General features: G+C 45.3%; 1 protein-coding gene across 3 annotated transcripts in view; it reads left to right on the top strand.

The window, feature by feature from the left end:
• Nucleotides 1–17,295, top strand: part of LOC146805479 (interleukin-1 receptor type 1-like) — a 242,574-nt gene that overhangs the window by 128,448 nt on the left and 96,831 nt on the right. For all 3 annotated transcript variants that reach the window (XM_085622740.1, XM_085622742.1, XM_085622741.1), the window contains one exon: nt 7,955–8,020. In XM_085622740.1, coding sequence (XP_085478866.1) covers nt 7,955–8,020 — 66 coding nt within the window. The remainder of the gene's footprint in view (nt 1–7,954; nt 8,021–17,295) is intronic.

The following is a 17,295-nucleotide window of genomic DNA, read 5'->3' as shown; positions in this document are numbered from 1 at the left end:
AATGACACTTTTATTAATTGTGCGCTTAGACACGTTTTTACATTAAGAGTTTGTTTAATCTTGTGAGGAGGTGGTCGGGGGCACGTAAGAATTATAGTATTTGTTTAGCTTTGTTTTGGGCTCTTGAGGCATGTGTGTGGTTGTATCACGTGGGTTGATTTAAACGTACTTGAGACGACAGTTTGTTTTAAGCAGCATTTTCACTTGGGCGTTTGGAAAGCTTGGATGTGCATTTGGAAGCAGGTAAATGAATTGTTTAATTATTTCGTTTTTAAATAGGCATGCTGCCACAGTTGTTTCCTTCTGGGGGGTTCATAGGGGTTCAGCATTTGGGTATCGTTCCTTTGACACCGAGCACGTTAACTTGATATGTAATTGATATCAAAGGATGCAGGTTTATTTACTTATTTTCTATTTTCATAGTGAAATGTATGGGAGCACACAGGGCGGTGTGGTACCTGAATAATTGGTTATATTTCAGCTAAAGGTTACATTATAGTCATGGAGAGATGTATTAGGTTATACTATGTAAATGAGTTTGAGATGAGGAATTGTTACTGATTATATGCTATTTATTCATTTAAATCGCAGTTACCCCTGAAGAAGGGCAGTTATTGCCCGAAATGCATTGGGTTTTTAAAATGTCGCACTAAGAGGAATGGTGAATCCCCATGTTTAAAGAAAAGCCTGGAAAGTATTAGTTGAACCTATTGATGAAATTAAGATGTTGGATTAAAATGGATGACCAATATTGAGATGAAATAAAAGGAAATAAGAAAAAGAAAAAATTGTTGGAACTTGATCTGTTCATTTACTCACTTTATGCTGTGCATCCTGCGTTGGATTATGACGAGGCTCCGCTTATTTGTAATGAACATTCTAAAAGTTGCTTTTTCAGACTTGCAATTTAAAAACCAACTTCACTAAAGGTTGTGTTTTTAAAATGTGAGTTCAGACACACCAAATTCCTTCTTTATATATTTTCCTAATTGGAAGTTACAAGGCAGGTGTACTCACTTTATGCTGTGCATCCTGGGTTGGAATCTGACGAGACTCCACTTATTTGTAATGAACTTTACGCGCATGGATGGAGCGTGCTTAACCAGGGTCTCGCACAACAACACATAGCCTTTGAGCATCTTTAAAAATTGTGGAAACCTATAATTTGATGGACATTCCGCCATTTTTTGATGAGTATATGCTTTTCGAAAGTTGGCATTTTCTCACTTTAACCATTCTGTGCCTTTGTCTGTCTCTGGAATACACGTTTGTGTTGGAAGACAGCTGGGTTTTGTGCATTCCCTTTACACAGCCAAATACAAAGGGAGTTGATGTGAGCCTTGCATATCCTGATGGCCTATCCCCTGGCTAACGACTATTCTTGAGATAGAGTGAGATGGAGGAACTGACACTTGCACCTGAAGAGGGTTGTGCCTGTCCCCACACAGAGTTGCGTAGGGACCTGTAGTTTGTCTGGAGCCAGGGCACGGAAGGGCAGGGTCTTGTGCACTACAAAGACCTTTCTTTGAAGTCTTCCTACTTCAAAGGCTATAATGGGTATACCTTCTGAACCTCTGACACCATATACTCAGAACACTTCTGGAACTGAGGACATTCTACCAGGAAGAAGAGCTGTTGTGCTGCCAGGAGGGACTGCCACTTTGCTGCCTGCTTTGCTGTGTTGGCCTGCTGCTTTTTGCTTGAGAGTGAGAGGACTAGACTGTCTAAAGGTTCTCCAAGGGCTTGATGGGCTTGGCTCCTCTTTCTCAAGTCTCGGGGATTTCAAAACTTCACTTGCATCTTGCTAGTAGCATCTAGGCTCCTCTGCTCTGAGTCCTGGGCCTGGAAGTGAGTGTTTAGTGCTGCAACCCAAGAAACCAAAGCATTGACACTTAATCGTCATTCGGAATGGCGCATATCCCTGCGATATCGATGCATTGCACTGCTTGCACCGAAGCCGTGGACACCGCTCGCCGACTACGCGATGCAACATCCTCGACTTACAACACAGCCCTGACCTTGCCGATGCTGCGCCTCCGAATCAACGCTGCTATGGGAGTCTGACACCGCATCACCGTCTGTGACTCACCCTCCACGATTCATTCCCGGCCCTGTGCGGCTTCAAACCAACACCTTTGCCTAATGTTGAACATTTTTACGATCGACGCACGGCGCTTTTGACATAATCTCAACGGCTTTGCCCAATTTTGGGACGACACATCACCTTTGAAAGCGATGCATCCCCTCAATTTTTCAGTACATCGTCCCCAAGCTTCGACGTATCCAAGGTACTGTCAGCGGATCTCCTGTACCTGGCCCGCACTCATTTGCGGTTGGACTGAACTTACGGATTTGCCCCGGTCAAGGGCAGCCAGATAGCCCCAGTTGGAGCTATTGATTTCTAAGCACTGCGTGTAATTAAATCTTGTAAAGTTCATAACTTGACTTGCGTATTTTGGATGTTTGTTGTTTTGGTCTTGTTTTACTCAGATAAATATTGGCTATTTTTAGGTTGAACCTGACTCGGCACGCATGCGCTGCTCTGGGGATCTAGGTCATACTCTACAACAGAAGCCCAGCCCACTCTCCGACTATATTTTTAATTGGCTTGTGTCTTTGTCCTTTGTAAATGCTGGCTTCTGATTGGTTAATAGGCTTTTTAGCCCCTCCTTAGCACTGCCTTGTTTTCATTTGTAACCTCCCATGGCTACTGGCCCCTTTACTTTGGTTGTTACATGGCACGTCTTATTTAGTCTTGTAAGCACTATTTTCTTCATTGCGTTTTGAGCTTCTGTTCGTGTAGGCACGACGTGCTTTGCTAACATTCAGCGTGCCTTGTAACATTCAGCGAGCCTTGAAACATTCAGCTTGCGCACTGCAAATATTTTTTTTTATCTTCATTTTCATTGGTTAAAATCGTCGCATTCTCATTGTAACCAAAGTAAATGAAGAGAAACAATATGTCGGCAGCACGTTTATTTTCCTTCTCTTTATTTACAATTGTAGCGCTTTAACTGTAAATATCTTAAGCAAAAGCGCTGGTGCTGTGATTGCTTTACAAGTAAAGAAATAGAAAAAACTGTTTTTCAATTTCTTAACTTTTGAAACCAACGTGGCACTGCACTTTAGCTTAGGTTATTTACAGTTAAACCGCGAGTGCGGCAATTGTAACCTAAGTAAATGAAGAGATAAAGATGTGCAGCCGCAATTTATTTCTCTTTATTTAATTTGGTTACAATTGCGATACGCGTGCTTTGGCTGTAAACATCTTAAGCAAAAGCACGATGCCGCGATTGCTTCAAAAGTAAAGAACTAGGGAAAAAAGTGTTTTTCGATTTCTTTACTTTGGAAGCAAAACGGGCACCCGTGCTTTAGCTTATGATTACAGCTAAAGCACAAGTGCGATGATAGCATTCAAATGCTGGTTTATGGGACTGGAGCAGAAATAAATATACCTTCAAGTACTAGGCAGAGAGTGTGCGTGAACATTTCGCTGTTTCTTCAGTACGGATGCACTGAAGGAATGTGCGCGGCGCTGCTCCATTCATAACCTCACTGATTGTCGTTGAGAGCAGCCGTCAAGGTGGCTTTTAATTACATGTCTAGGACAGCAGGGAGTGCACCGCGAGGGTGCCTGTCTCCTGTGTGCACCTGATGCCAGGCTGGAAAACAATCAATACAGAGATGCAGCGTAGACCAAGGCAGCTCAGCTGTGTTATCCTCGCTCCTTCCTCAACCTGGGGACAAGTTGGGCTTCATGATCTCTTGTGTCCCTGGAGCTGATTCCAGAGGATTAGCCAACTGATCCTTGGAGTCACTGCTTCGATCTGGGGATGCACATCCTCTTTTCCGTGAGCCAAGGCATAGTCCAAAGTTTAGTAGCCCAAGGTGCAGTATGTGCAGTCCTTCCAACAGTGCAGTATCACTTCGTGCATTTTCAAGGGCAACGGGGCAGTCCTTTGGTCCTTTCTTCAAACCCGTCTTGTACGGGAGGAGCAGAGTGACATATTTATCCTGGAAAGTGCCTTGAGGAGACCACACTGTCAGTAGCCAATGCGCTACTGGGTCCCATCCATTTTTGTGCGGGTTTTCTGCAATGTGTGGCACCTGGCTATCCCAGAGTGTACTATTCTAGCCACTCTCAAAACCCCTCTTCGGTTTTTAGGGACTTGGTAGCCCACCCTAGAGGTGTGGCTACCTAAGGCCTATAAGCCCATGAAAAAAACAGTTTGGGGACAGGTTTTCCCCCTTTCTATCCCTGCCTCCAACTTGTCTACATTAACAAAAGGCAGCCTGCTAGGGAGTGTTGTCACTAGTGCCCTTCAATGCCCTTTGAAGCTCTTCTTTTGGGCTAACACCTTGAGTAGCCTCTCTGGAAGAGGAGGTCACACCTCACTCTGTGGCAACTGCCTTTGTTCTGAAGCCTGGGACACGTCTCCCAAGGTGGGAAGAAATTTGGACTGATTCCCAGATCTGTGTGAGGCCACTAGACCAGCTGGGGCACAGAATGGCAGCTTTCTAAAAGTTGGTTAAATCGATTAGTGCCATTAACTTAGTCCTAAGCATCAGGTCGGATTTAATGCCACAATTAGTTTGTTACCTTACAGTATTCAGTTGGATAGTGTCATTCAAAGGTTAGCCATACTGATCTTCCAACTGGTAACACTGTTAGCCAGTGGGGCTACTAACTCTCCTCAGCAAAGCAACAGCTTTAAATGTTTTGCTGATAAGACATATATAAATTATGTCTTACTTAACAATGTATAGCTCCCTGCCATAGGGCTCCATAGACCTTTCTTAGGGGAGAATTGCATGTAGAGTTAAGGGATGTGGTGGCTTTGCCATTGGTATTAAATGGCAAACTCTAACCAGCAGTGTAACCACTCCCAGTCTGCAGTGGTAGGCTGGAAGCCATTTTGTCCTTTGTCACACTCCGGGTGGCACAACAGTGTTTTACATGCCCTGGGTACTAAATACTAGGGACTAATGAGTAATTCAGCAATTGCCAATTGGGTATAGCCAATTCGACATACTTTGTAAGGGGTCAGAACACTGGCACTGATGTTTGGTTAGCAGGCCTCCGTGCACTTTGAGTCGAAAAACCAGCAGCATCAGTCCAATGTGGGGGTGAGCATGCATAAAGAGGCATTTCCTTTCAAACACACGACTATTTTCATGAAAATGTCAGATGAGCTTATCAGCAAAAGAAACCAGCTTTGCAAATGTGAACGCTCATGGCAAACAAACAAAAATGTAATCACTTTTTCTGTACTAAAATTAACCTGGGAAAATATAATTCAGATAATCCCCACACAAGCACCACATTGGCAGTTCTCTCATCATACTGAAAACTGTTTCAAATCCTCAAATGTTCTACTAAAAGACCAAATGATCACCTTTCTACACATTTTGACCCTAATGGAAAGAATTTCATTACTTTACACTAACAAAATTGCAAACTTCACATAATGAATATTTCCCTTTCCATATCCAAAGGGTTAATGAACTTTCACAGATTTGTGCAAAGACTGAATCTAACTTTGTGGTTATTTTAAAAGAATACCAACAAGTTGAAATAATGTGAGACCCACATTCCATCATGATTACATCATCCCAGCTGCAATAATTAAAAACAACTCTGTACTCCAGCAAAGTCAGGGGCAAACTAATATGTTCCTCGGTGCCTTGGGAACTGTTTCCTGATATTCTGAAACAGGGCACATTGCACCCCTCTTTAATTATCCCATGTCGGGTCATATCGCACTTATATCAGATGAATCATCAAATTTCTTTTTTTTGTAGAAAATTATTGAAAATTGTTCTGCCAACCAAGTTAATATTTAGACAAGAACAAAATACTTCCTACTTACCAATCAGGCTTTGACAAAATATTTAGCACTGAAACTAATAATTGCTAGATGACCTGAATTCCATCATTGACAAAGTTGATGTATATCCTGGCTATTCTTGACATTTCAGCAACATTCAATACTATGTTTTTTTGTTATTGGATTACAGTAATAAAAAAATATCAACCAGATTATGCTATCTCTAGTCCAAGGTATTCCCACCATGAGCCACAATTCTTTTATGTTCGTTTGGACATCTTCTTGGCTGAAATATCTCCATTTCTATATATGCGCACTTGTCCATTCTTCAGAACCACTCCTTGTATGGTATTGCTTTGTCGCAGCACCAGTAGCGTGCAATACCCATTTTTTGCAAGGAGGCATCCAAGTCCTACAAGTGTATAAGCATAACCTGTACCTTCCAAATCTGCCAGGAAGCCCAGCTGGACCATACCCTGGGAAAGCTGCACAGGCTGCCCATTATTTGTGCCAAAGGTGGCTGAACCACATTTAGTTGAATTCCCTCCTTATGCTTCTGAAGCAAAATCTTTGGGTTATGGCCAGATACTTTTTAACGCATGGCCCAGCACATAGGTCATAATGCAAAAGTAACTAGAACGATTGTACATTGCTCAGAAGATAAAATCTATTACTATCCTATCCAAACTTCAGGTATATTATCCACACTCTAGTCGTCTCCTGCATTGATTATGGGAATTACACCTTTATAGCATTGACTAAATCTACCTTTTAACCTCTTAAATCCATTCTCCATGCTACAAGCCAATCCCCGCTTAAGATTATTCTCCTCCTTGTAGCTACACTGGTAAAAAGCAGTAAAAATTGACATCACGCCCATCCTCCAACAGCTTCATTGGTTTGCCCTTGAGTGGAGAATTGCCTTTTAAGATGACTTCCATTATCTTTAAAGCACTCCAAATGCAACCACCGGAATTCCTTCATCACTCATTGAAAGTCTTCGATGTTTGTAAAAATATCTGAAGTGAAGACACTGCTAGACTTGAGGGGGAAAAATCAATAGTCACATGTCTGCAACTCTTTCTGCCTCTGCAGCCTTCCCCATAGTGAACTCCGGGTGCTTAGCGGCTTTTAATCCAGTCCTTAAGGAAACTAAAATCATACCTGTTTAAACGTCATATGGGTTGGTAATTCATGATCAATACAGCAGTTCATGCTCCTCTGTGTGCTCAACTGGTCGTCAACTTGATTTCCTCTTTTTTTTTTTTTTTCTTTCAAATCTTTTCATGATGTTCTAGCGCCACCTCTTTTTGTCTCCTCTGCCCACTTTTTCTCAGTACTCTAACTCACTCGCCAGCACATAACTACTTTGACTGTTCTGATTCCATCGATGTTTTTCACACTGTCATTGTGCTTTTTATCTAACCTTGCTTGCTCTTGTTATCACTCTCCCTTTTTCTTTCTCTTTGCATCTTCAATCCAACAATTCGGCTTCCCTCCTGTCTTCCATCCTGTCTTCCACTCGTCCCATCCTTTCCTATCCCTATCTCCTATTCATTCTCCCCAATGCTATATTTATATTGTTAAGTGGATGTTTCTAGGTTGTTTTAGTCGATCACTAGCCCCATTCCATTATTTGTCCCTGCTTACTCAAAGTGAGTTGATGTTGTCATCCATGCTTCCAGAGAAGATTGAGATCTCTAAAGTTGCTCTCTGTACAGTGTGCTGCACTTTGTAAAAATGTAATTAAAACTGAAGGTGGACTACTCTCAATTAGTTACTAAAGCTGATAGGTACGCACTGCTGGTTTCACACCATTTGATAGTCCTCAAAAATTGACTATGTGATTACCTCTGACCTGCTTATTGGGCTGCCTTTTTCTTGCTAATAGACCTTTCTATTGTTCTCTGGCAGCGAAGAGTCTCGGGTAATCTGTGTGGCCAGAAATTGTTACTAGTTTTTATGGTCCTTTGGCTTTCAGACTTGTCTGTTTTATAATATTTCAGCTAGGCTTTTGCTTATTGCATTACTTGTTTAAAATATTTAATTGTATGTACATTAGCCCTCAGATCCTATCACTGCAGGTGAGGGTAATTCTTAATATGTGAACTTGATTTTTTTTCTAGTGCTTGAACAAGATAAACCACCAGTGATCATTTACCCCAGTGATGAAAAGCTGTATGTAAAGATTGGTGAGTAGCTTGACAGCCATTTCACCAAATAAATACTCACGACATGAGAAAATCATGCAATGCCATTTCAAGTGGTATCTAATACAGTTGTACTACTTTGCTTGATTTGTTTATTTTGTATACCTAATACAATTGAATTCGGGTGGATCTTCAGTGTGTGTGCTGAAATACTGGTAATACTTTGTCTCCTTACAATGGTGGGTAGCAAATGAAGATCCAAGGATGAAATTTATTTTTGAAATACATCAAATTCACGTTAGTAGTTATCCTAAAATTTTGAGATGTATCCTATAATGAACATATAATGAATTTAACTGGTGAACGTAAAAATAGATGCACTTAAATTTGAGTAACTGGAGGGCATGAAGAAATCTTAACAGACCAGGGGATCTTTACATTTAATTAAAGCGTGTGAAATTGAACTCTTCCAAAACATAAAGACCTCCGATTTGATACATACACCCCATTATCTTTTAGGATAGAATGGGAGATATTTTGTAACATCTTACAAGTATAACTTACCATTGGGTCAAGATGGAGAAATAAAGTTTAGACATTCTGAACTCAGAATTTAATAACACATGAGATGATTTTTAAATTGAGTGTTTGAAAATGCCACTGTTAGAAAGTAGGTATTTTCCTGAGCTCAGAGACCCTTGCACAAAGAGAACAAAGACAAAATGGGATACAAGTTGTAGACCTTAAGCCCCAGAACTTTAGATCACTTCTGGACTCAAGAGGAACTTTTGCCAAGGAGAAGAGCTGTGAGGAGGAGTACTGCCCCTTTGCTGTGTGGGGTTGGCCTGCAGTTGCTTTTCCTGCCATGGATAGGACAAAGACTGGAACTTTGCTGTGAACTTGCTTGAAGAAGAATCTGCAAGGGCCTGTGTGTGTGCTGCCCCCTGTTCGGAAGTTTCAGTGACACAAAGACTTCATCCCCAGCTCCCCTGAACTCTGCTGCTGAAAGTTCAGACCTGCCAGGAGTAGCCTATTTCAGTTTGGGGCCTCTAGAGGTTGTTCCCTGCTGTTGGGAGCTGGAAGAAACGTGAAGAACTGAGAATCGATGCATCGCCCTTCTTGCGGCTGGTTTTCCAGACGCAGCTCCTCCGTGTTTGAAGAATCTCCGCTACACCGCTACAGAGAACGCAGCGCCTGTCAAGGCTGCAAAAACTGACGTATCGAGGGGTCGCGGGTGAAGAAACAGACGCCGCGCCACTTTCGCCACCACATCAATCACCAGCGCATCCCCGATTTCCACACATCGCACCCGTACGGCAAGATTTCCCGGCGTATCACCCGCAGACGAGAACCGTCTTGGAGTCGACGCATCACTTCTCCCTACAGTCCAGATACGATGCATCACTTCTCCTGCGTGCAGCAGAACAGTTGCATCACCTCCACCAAGGACTCAAACTGCATCATTTTGAGTAGACTCGTGCATCCATAGTTTCCTATGGACCAAGTTGCTTGAAACTTTTTAAAAGCCATATTCTTATTTCCTATATGTTGGAATTTTGTCGTTTTGGTCTTGTTAAGTTTAGATAAAAATACTTTATTTTTCCTAAACTGGTGTTGTGTCCATTTGTGGTGTTCTCACTGTTTGTTTTGAGTACAAATACTTTACACATTGCCTTTGGGATAAGTCTGCTCGTGCCAAGCTACCCAGGCGATGAGCAGGGGTTGTCTAAAGTGTCTATCCCCCTTTCCCTGAATAGAAGCAAGGGTCCCTATTTGGACAAAGGCACCTACCTCTGCCAACTAGAGTCCCCCCCATTTCTAACATTGGTAGTCAGCAGTGAGGATTTGAACTTCTGTTTGTATTTGACCCACAGTGATTGGTGTATATCATTAGTTTAGTGCAGACCACTACGCAACCACATACTGTTTCATTTTTTGTTCTATTTTTGATCTGACCCTTGAAGTATCTACGCACCATGTCTCTAAATGGTAAACCAGCAAGTGAGGCTGCAGAATTGGAGTTTGTCATTGAAATGTTAAGTAGTTGCAAAGTAGAGCAACTCTAGCAGTTCTGTAAGAGCTTTGGATGTTCCATGAGGAGCAACTCTGGGAAAGAGGAGCTGCAGAAGGCCTTAGGAGCCTGGTGGGAGGCCAGACAAGCTGGGGAGACAGATGATGGACATTTGTATGGGGGTGCCAGAAAGTGGTTTCAGAGCCCAGGATTTGCCTGTTGGGAGAGCAGTCTCTATGGCTGGCAGCTATCATTCTTCCAGGAATTTGTCTCCAGAGGAAATGGAGGTAAGGCAAAGGGCCAGAAAGCATGAATTGGAGGTCCTGTGACTAGGGGCAGAGGAGAGCAAAAACGCTCCTGCCTTGGAAGAAAGGAAGTTGCTTTTGGCACATGAATTGAGTATGAGAGAACTGGACATCAAGGTAGGCCTGGGCGTAGTTCGCAGAGTCTTGCTACGTGGAACTCCGCAAAGTTAAAAAAAAAAAAAAAAAAACTCTGCAAAGTTCCGCGAGTGGCGGAGTGCAGTGCGAACTGCAGTTTGTGCTGGTATTCCTGCTGCTCAGGTAGAAATTCTACCCGAGCGGCAGCTCGCAAACTTACCGTTAGCGATCACAAACTTACCGTTCGTGATTACGAGCGGTGGAAAAAAAACCCCGCTGCACATCGCTAAGTGGAATTTTCTGCACTCTGTGTGGAGTGCAGAAAACTCTGCGAACAGAGCGAAGTTCGCCGCCCAGGCCTGCATCCAGGCCAAACAGGTGGAGTCCAGTACAAATGGTGGCAGCGTACATTCCCACTGACCTAGTACAGAATTTCCAGAAGGGTAGATATTTATGCTTGGTTTCCATCTTATGAGGCAGCACTGCATATAAAGTAGGTCCCTAAGAAGAATTGGTGGGCAGGGCTGTGGAGACACTTTGAGGCCAATGGGAGGAACACCCTGACACCTTTGGAGGAGGCGGGTGCTCTGACCTACCCCAATTATGCCTCGGGTATGGGCTCACACCGGAGCAGAACCAGGAAAAAATTTAGTTTTTCAAAAAGTTTGAATCCAATACGTAGGTTGAGTGTGTGAATCTTTATTGCAGAGCACTGGATGGTTGAATAAAGGGCAGCAAGGTGACTGATTGCCAGGGGTTGTACAATCTAATTGGTTGGGAGCACTTGAGTAGTCCTTGTGTTGCAGAGCCGCGGCACCATCCAATGGATAGTTAGCTGACTGACCCCAGCAAGATTGCTCAGGAAGTGGGCTGCTGGACGAGTTCCAAGGTCCACAAGGGTTATGTGGGAAAAACAGCCAAAGGTGGGTAGGGTCACCAGCAGAAGAGTGGGGGGGGGGGGGGGCAAAGGCAACTAAAAGTTCTCTAAAGGGCCCTAAAATCCTTCCCAGGATAAAGAGTCCCAGCCCTCCAGTTCTAAAAAGCCATGGCCCCCTAAGTGTAGGCCAGAGAACCGGGGTCCCCGCAAGTGTTATGCATGTCGTCAGGTGGGTCACATTCAGAATAATCCAAAGTGCCCCAAGGCACCACCAGCACCCACTGGGGTAACGGCACCGGGGTTAGTTAGTTAGTGTAGTGCTCGGGAGTAGATTGTTCCTAGTGAGGGTGGTGAGCCAGCTGTGTTGACCCTTATCTCATCAGCAGATAGTGAGATGGTCCAGGAAACCTGCCTGCTGTATAACACTAAAAAGGACCTGCAGTGGGTAACCATCAATGGGAAGAGGGTTGAAGCTCTGAGACACAGGAGCCACTGTGACATCGGTCAGGTGTCAATGGGTGTCTAACTTACACAATCTCTATTGGAAGATGGTCGGGTCATTGTACAGTTATACGTTTTTAACAGACCATTCATTCACTGATATAGATGATGTGTTGAAACAAAGACCAACGATAGTAGTCTGTGATTCTGTTTTCTCTTTTTTGTGTATGTTTTGATGTCCATGTACTTGAAAATAACAATTTGTCTCGTATGTCAATATGATTAGTATGTTGTGAACGGAGTGTATGTACAAAGCAAAAATTGTTTGTGTGAATCTACTAATTTCTATGCAATTTTAATTAAAGAAATATATTTTTAATACAAATTTTAGTTATGTTAAAATTGATCTTAGGTTTTGTAAAAATGATGATTATTTTTATGTTGTGTTTAAATGGTAACAATTGCAATTAAGAATTATTCCAGAGGGAATTTATATCTTAGTTGTCTGAGGAGCAGGTCATCCCCAATGTGCTGCACCATGTAGTTGCTGCAGACAACTCTAAGCGCCTGTGTAAGATTGGCGCAGGTTCCGTTAGAGTGGGGGCAGGGTCTCGGGTTCCTTGAAGGTTGTTGTAAGTCTGTCCATGCCTGTTGACTGTCTGCTTGGCAATGACCTGGAGAGTTCCCCTTGTAACGGGGTGGACCGCCAGGCTCCTTTCAAGATGTTGGAATTGCCTGAGTGGGCCTATGTGACCACTTGGTCAATGACAGCCAGTAGGGGTACTCAAGAGGACCTGGAGCCTGAAACAGCGGCTCAGGTGCCTGCCAGAAATAGAAGGGGCATGGGAAACCCGCCCCAGAAGTTCCCACAGTCCAGGAGGAGGCAGACCCTGAGGGGGATACCCTGCAACCTACAGGGTAGCAAGTGGCCGAACTGGGAGACCTGCCTGAGCTGACCCATTGGCAGCAGGAAGGAGGTCCCTCCAGGGAGTTCTGCAAGACGCAGATGGAATGTCATACTCTTGTTGGTTTGCGGCAGCATGCTGCAGACCAGGCAGCGAGTGGTCTGTCTGGATCACATTTGATTTATTGGGAGAATGGTCTCCTCTATAGTGAACCTAATGTTGCTAACCCTGGGGTAGTCCGTGTGCTGGTGGTACCCATGTGCTACCAGACCTTCCTACTGAGTCTGGCTCATGACTTACCTTTGCAAGGACATTTGGGGTGAGACCAGACCTATCATAGGGTTGTCACCCACTTTTACTGGCCCAGAATACAGATGCACGTTGGCACTCATTATCTATCTTGTCAGACAAGTGGTAAAAGTTGAGGCAAGTGTAAGGCTTCCCTCCAACCCTTTCCTGTGGTGAGCACTCCTTTCAAGTGGGTGTGAATTGACATTGTGGGGCCACTGGAACCAAAGTCAGCCTTAGGTAACAAGTTTATCTTGGTGGACCATGCCACCCAGTACCCGGAAGCTGTCCGTCTCAGTACAATCACTCCCGTGTGGGGTTCCCCAGAGATGTGGTCTCTGACCGTGGTACCAACTTCATTTCTAGGTATATGAAATCATTGTGGGAAGAGTTCGGTGTAATGTACAAATTCACCATCCCCCAAGGAAATGAGTTGGTTGAGAGATTCAACCGAACCCTGAAAGATGATACAGGCTCTTGCAGAACCCATGAGACATAAGTTGGATGTTTTTCTACCATGCTTGGTATTCGCCTACAGGTATGTACCGCAGATTTGAATTACTGTATGGACACCCTGTGAAAGGACCTCTGATTTTGGTGAAGGAGGGCTGGTAAGACCCCCCCCCCCCCCCCCCCAAGATGTGTTCAGCTACATGCTGGCCTTCAGGAACCAGACTCTACACTTCAGGAAAATAGCTCAGGCGAACCTGGAAGCCAGCCTGGAGGATATGAAACGTTCGTAAAATCAGAATACCACCCTGGTTGAGTTTGAGCATGGCCAAAAAGTGTGGGTGATGGCACCAGTGGAGCCTTGAGTGCTCCAAGACAAGTGGACTGGTCCATTTGAGGTGGTGGTTTGCTAGAGTGAAGTGACCTACTTGATCAACTTGCAGACTCCCAGGAACCCTTTGAGAGGGTCCTGTACGTGAACCGCCTCAAATCTCACTTCGAGAGGTTTGAAGTAATAATGCTCCTGGCAACAGATGGAATGGAGGACGGTGAACCTCTTCCTGGCCTCCTTTCAGCCAAGGAACATGATTGGTCAGTGGTTGTAGTGAACCTCTCTCCCATCCTGACCCCAGAGCAGCAGAGGGACTGTCGCCAGGTGCTGGGACAATTCGCCTCCCTGTTCTCTTGGAATCACCAATTGGTCTGTCCATGATGTGGACACTGGGGACAGTTGATTTGTAAAACATGAAATTTAAAGATTAACTGACAAAATCTGGGCCAGCATCAAGGAAGAGGTTTCTAAGATGTTGGTGTTAGGGGTAATGGAGCCCTCCAGCAGCCCCTGGGCTAGCCCAGTGGTCTTGGTTCCAAACGCTGCTGCACCTGCTGCTACTCCTGAACTCAGGTTCTGCGTGGACTACCGTGGGCTCAATGCTGTCACCAGGACTGATGTGCATCCCATTCCCAGAATTGATAAGCTCATTGATCGGTTGGGAGCTGCCCAGTACCTTAGTACGATTGATCAAACGTCTGGATACTGGCAGTTTTCCTTGACTGATGGGGCAAGAGATAGGTATGCGCTTTTACCACCAGAGGACCACTACCAGGTCCGTGTTGTGCCCTTTGGGTTGAAGAATGCCCCCACCACATTCCAGAGACTGGTCATCCAGGTGCTGTCTGGGTTGGAGGAATTCAGCGCCGCCTACCTGGATGACTTTGCTGTGCTCCGCTCCAGCTTGGAGGAACACTTGCAACACCTTGGCGAACTGTTGAAGGCTCTGCAGAAGGTAGGCCTCCCTATCAAGGCCAGTAAGTGCCTGATATGGCAGGGATCTGTGGTATACTTAGGCCACCAGTTAGGAAGTGGTCAGGTTGCCCCCGTACTGCCTACAGTCAACACCATTCTGGCTTAGGAGCCCACCAAGAGCCAGACATAGGTGAGAGCTGGCTACTTCAGATGTTTCTCAAAGGACATGGCACCATTGTTGCCCCCTTGAAAGAGCTGACTTCAAGGAATTAGCCAAGGAAAGTGATCTGGAACAATGCCTACCAGACCCCTTTTGATGCCCTGAAATCTGCCATGGCACAGCGCCCGTGCTCAAGGCACCCAACTTCTCCCAAGAAATTGTTGTGCAGACAGATGCTTCAGAGCATGGTGTGGGAACAGTACTCACAGTTGAGCAATGAGGGCTTGGCCCAACCCATAGTTTTCATTAGTAGGAGGCAACCTCCCAGGGAACAGAGGTGGAGTGCAATTGAGAGAGAAGCTTTTGCGGTGGTCTTGGCGCTGAAGGAGCTAAGACCCTACTTGTTTGGGACTTCATTCCAGGTTGAGACCAACTACAATCTCCTCAGTTGGTTGATGCAAAAGAGGAGTGAGAACCCAAAACTGTTGAGGTGGTCCATCTCCCTACAGGGAATGGATGTTACTGTGGAACACCGCCCTGGTACAGAACACGCCAATGCTGATAGTGATGAGAACTTCCAAGAGGGTTGGTCGTTCTCCCCCCCCCCCCCCCCCCTCCTTTAGCTGGAGGGGACACGTGTTAGACTTGGCATCTTTGGTGTGGTTTCCCCAGACCTTTTGCCTCTATCGCCTGTATTTTTTATGCTGTGATGTATTTTGTTTTTTTGCTGGCTTAGATGCTTTGGGCACTTTGCCACTACTGTTCAGTGTCAAAGTGCAAGCGCTCCCTGTGTAAATTGTTATTACAATTGGTTCTCCCTGATTGGCATATTTGATTTACTAGTAAGTCCTAAGTAAAGTGCACTGAGTGTGCCAGGGCCTGTAAATCAAATGCTGCGAGTGGTCCTGCAAAACTGATTATGCCACCCACAGGAGTAGTAGCCCTGCAAAGGTATCTCAGACCTGCCACTGCAGTATCTGAGAGCAATTTTAAACTGCCATGTCGACCTGGCAAATGCACGCACTTGCCAGGCCCAAACCGTCCCTTTTCTTACATGTAAGGCAACCCTATGGTAAGCCCAAGGTACCCCCTCTGGGCAGTGTATGTGAAAGGTAGGACATGTAATGGTGGGTGGGACATGTCCTGATAGTGAAATGCTACCAATGTTGTTTTCCCCTTGTAAAAGGCTGTCTGTCCCATAGGATAGAATGGGATATACTCTGTAACATTTTACAAGTATAACTTCCCATTGGGACAAGATGGAGAAATACAGTTTTGGCTCTCTGAGCTCAGAATTTAATGACATCTTTTAGTAAAGAGGATTTTTAAATTGGGTGTTTTAAAATGCAACTTTTAGAAAGTAGGCATTTTATTTGTTAACCTTTTTGTGTGCCTCTACCTGTTTGTGGATTGACTGTCTTTTTTTGAAGTGACGGGGCTGGGGATGTGCTTTCACTGTAGACAGCCACTGGGGGGGTTGAGGTGTGTATGGCCCTTCCTGAATCATTCAGAGCTGAGCTGAATGGGACTTGGCTGCATTTAGAGTAATGGGGGGAGATTTCCTTACACCTGCTTAGGGCCGGTCTCCCTTGCACTATTCTGTCTCCTCCCCCTGTGATCCTACTGAACCAGTGAAGACAGAACTGCTTTGGATTGGGATCAGAGTCCCTTGCACCAAGAACAAACACAAAATGGGATACAAGTAGTAGACCTTAAGCCCCAGAACTTTAGATCACTTCTGGACTCGAGGAAGTTTTGCCAAGGAGAAGAGCTGTGAGGAGGAGTACTGCCCCATTGCTGTGTGGGGTTGGCCTGTAGTTTCTGTTTCAGCAAAGGAAATGACAAAGACTGGAACTTTGCTGTGAACCTGCTTGAAGAAGAATCTCCCTGTGTGTGTCTGTGTGTGTGTGTGTGGGGGGGGGGAGCGACCTTTGACCCTGTCACCAGGCAGGTTGCTCCCCCCCCATCCGCCACGCAGCCCCCTGTGGGTTGAACCTCTGTTTCCGCTTTTGCCGCCTGACTGCTCGCTCCCTTTTTTATTCTGTACCCTGCGCTTGGCTTTCTGTGCCACTTTGTTTTTTCATTCTGTGCCCCTGTGTTTTGCTTTCTGTACCCCTGTGCTCTGTTGTCCCTCTCCTGCCAACTTTTCCCGCCGTTTTTCCCCTGGGTTTTCCCCCGCCGCTGAGCCCCTGCGGCCCCGCCCCCTTCACTCCCATTGGCCGCCCCGCTCCCAGCTGCTCCTCCCTCTGCCCTCATATGGAGGCCGCGAAGCGGTGGTAGAGAGCGACCTTTGACCCTGTCACCAGGCAGGTCGCTCCCCCATCCGCCACGCAGCCCCCTGTGGGTTGAACCTCCGTTGCCGCTTTTGCCGCCTGACTGCTCGCTCCCTTTTTTATTCTGTACCCCTGCGCTTGGCTTTCTGTGCCACTTTGTTTTTTCATTCTGTACCCCTGTGCTCTGTTGTCCCTCTCCCACCGTCTTTTCCTGCCATTTTTTCCCCGGGGTTTTCCCCGGGTTTGCCCCCTCCGCTGAGCCCCTGCGGCCCCGGCCCCTTCACTC

This window comes from Triturus cristatus, chromosome 8, assembly GCF_964204655.1.
Source record: "Triturus cristatus chromosome 8, aTriCri1.1, whole genome shotgun sequence".
Classification (NCBI taxonomy): Eukaryota; Metazoa; Chordata; class Amphibia; order Caudata; family Salamandridae; genus Triturus; species Triturus cristatus.
Note: the sequence above shows the minus strand (reverse complement) of the source record. Positions and strands in the feature narration are given on the sequence as shown.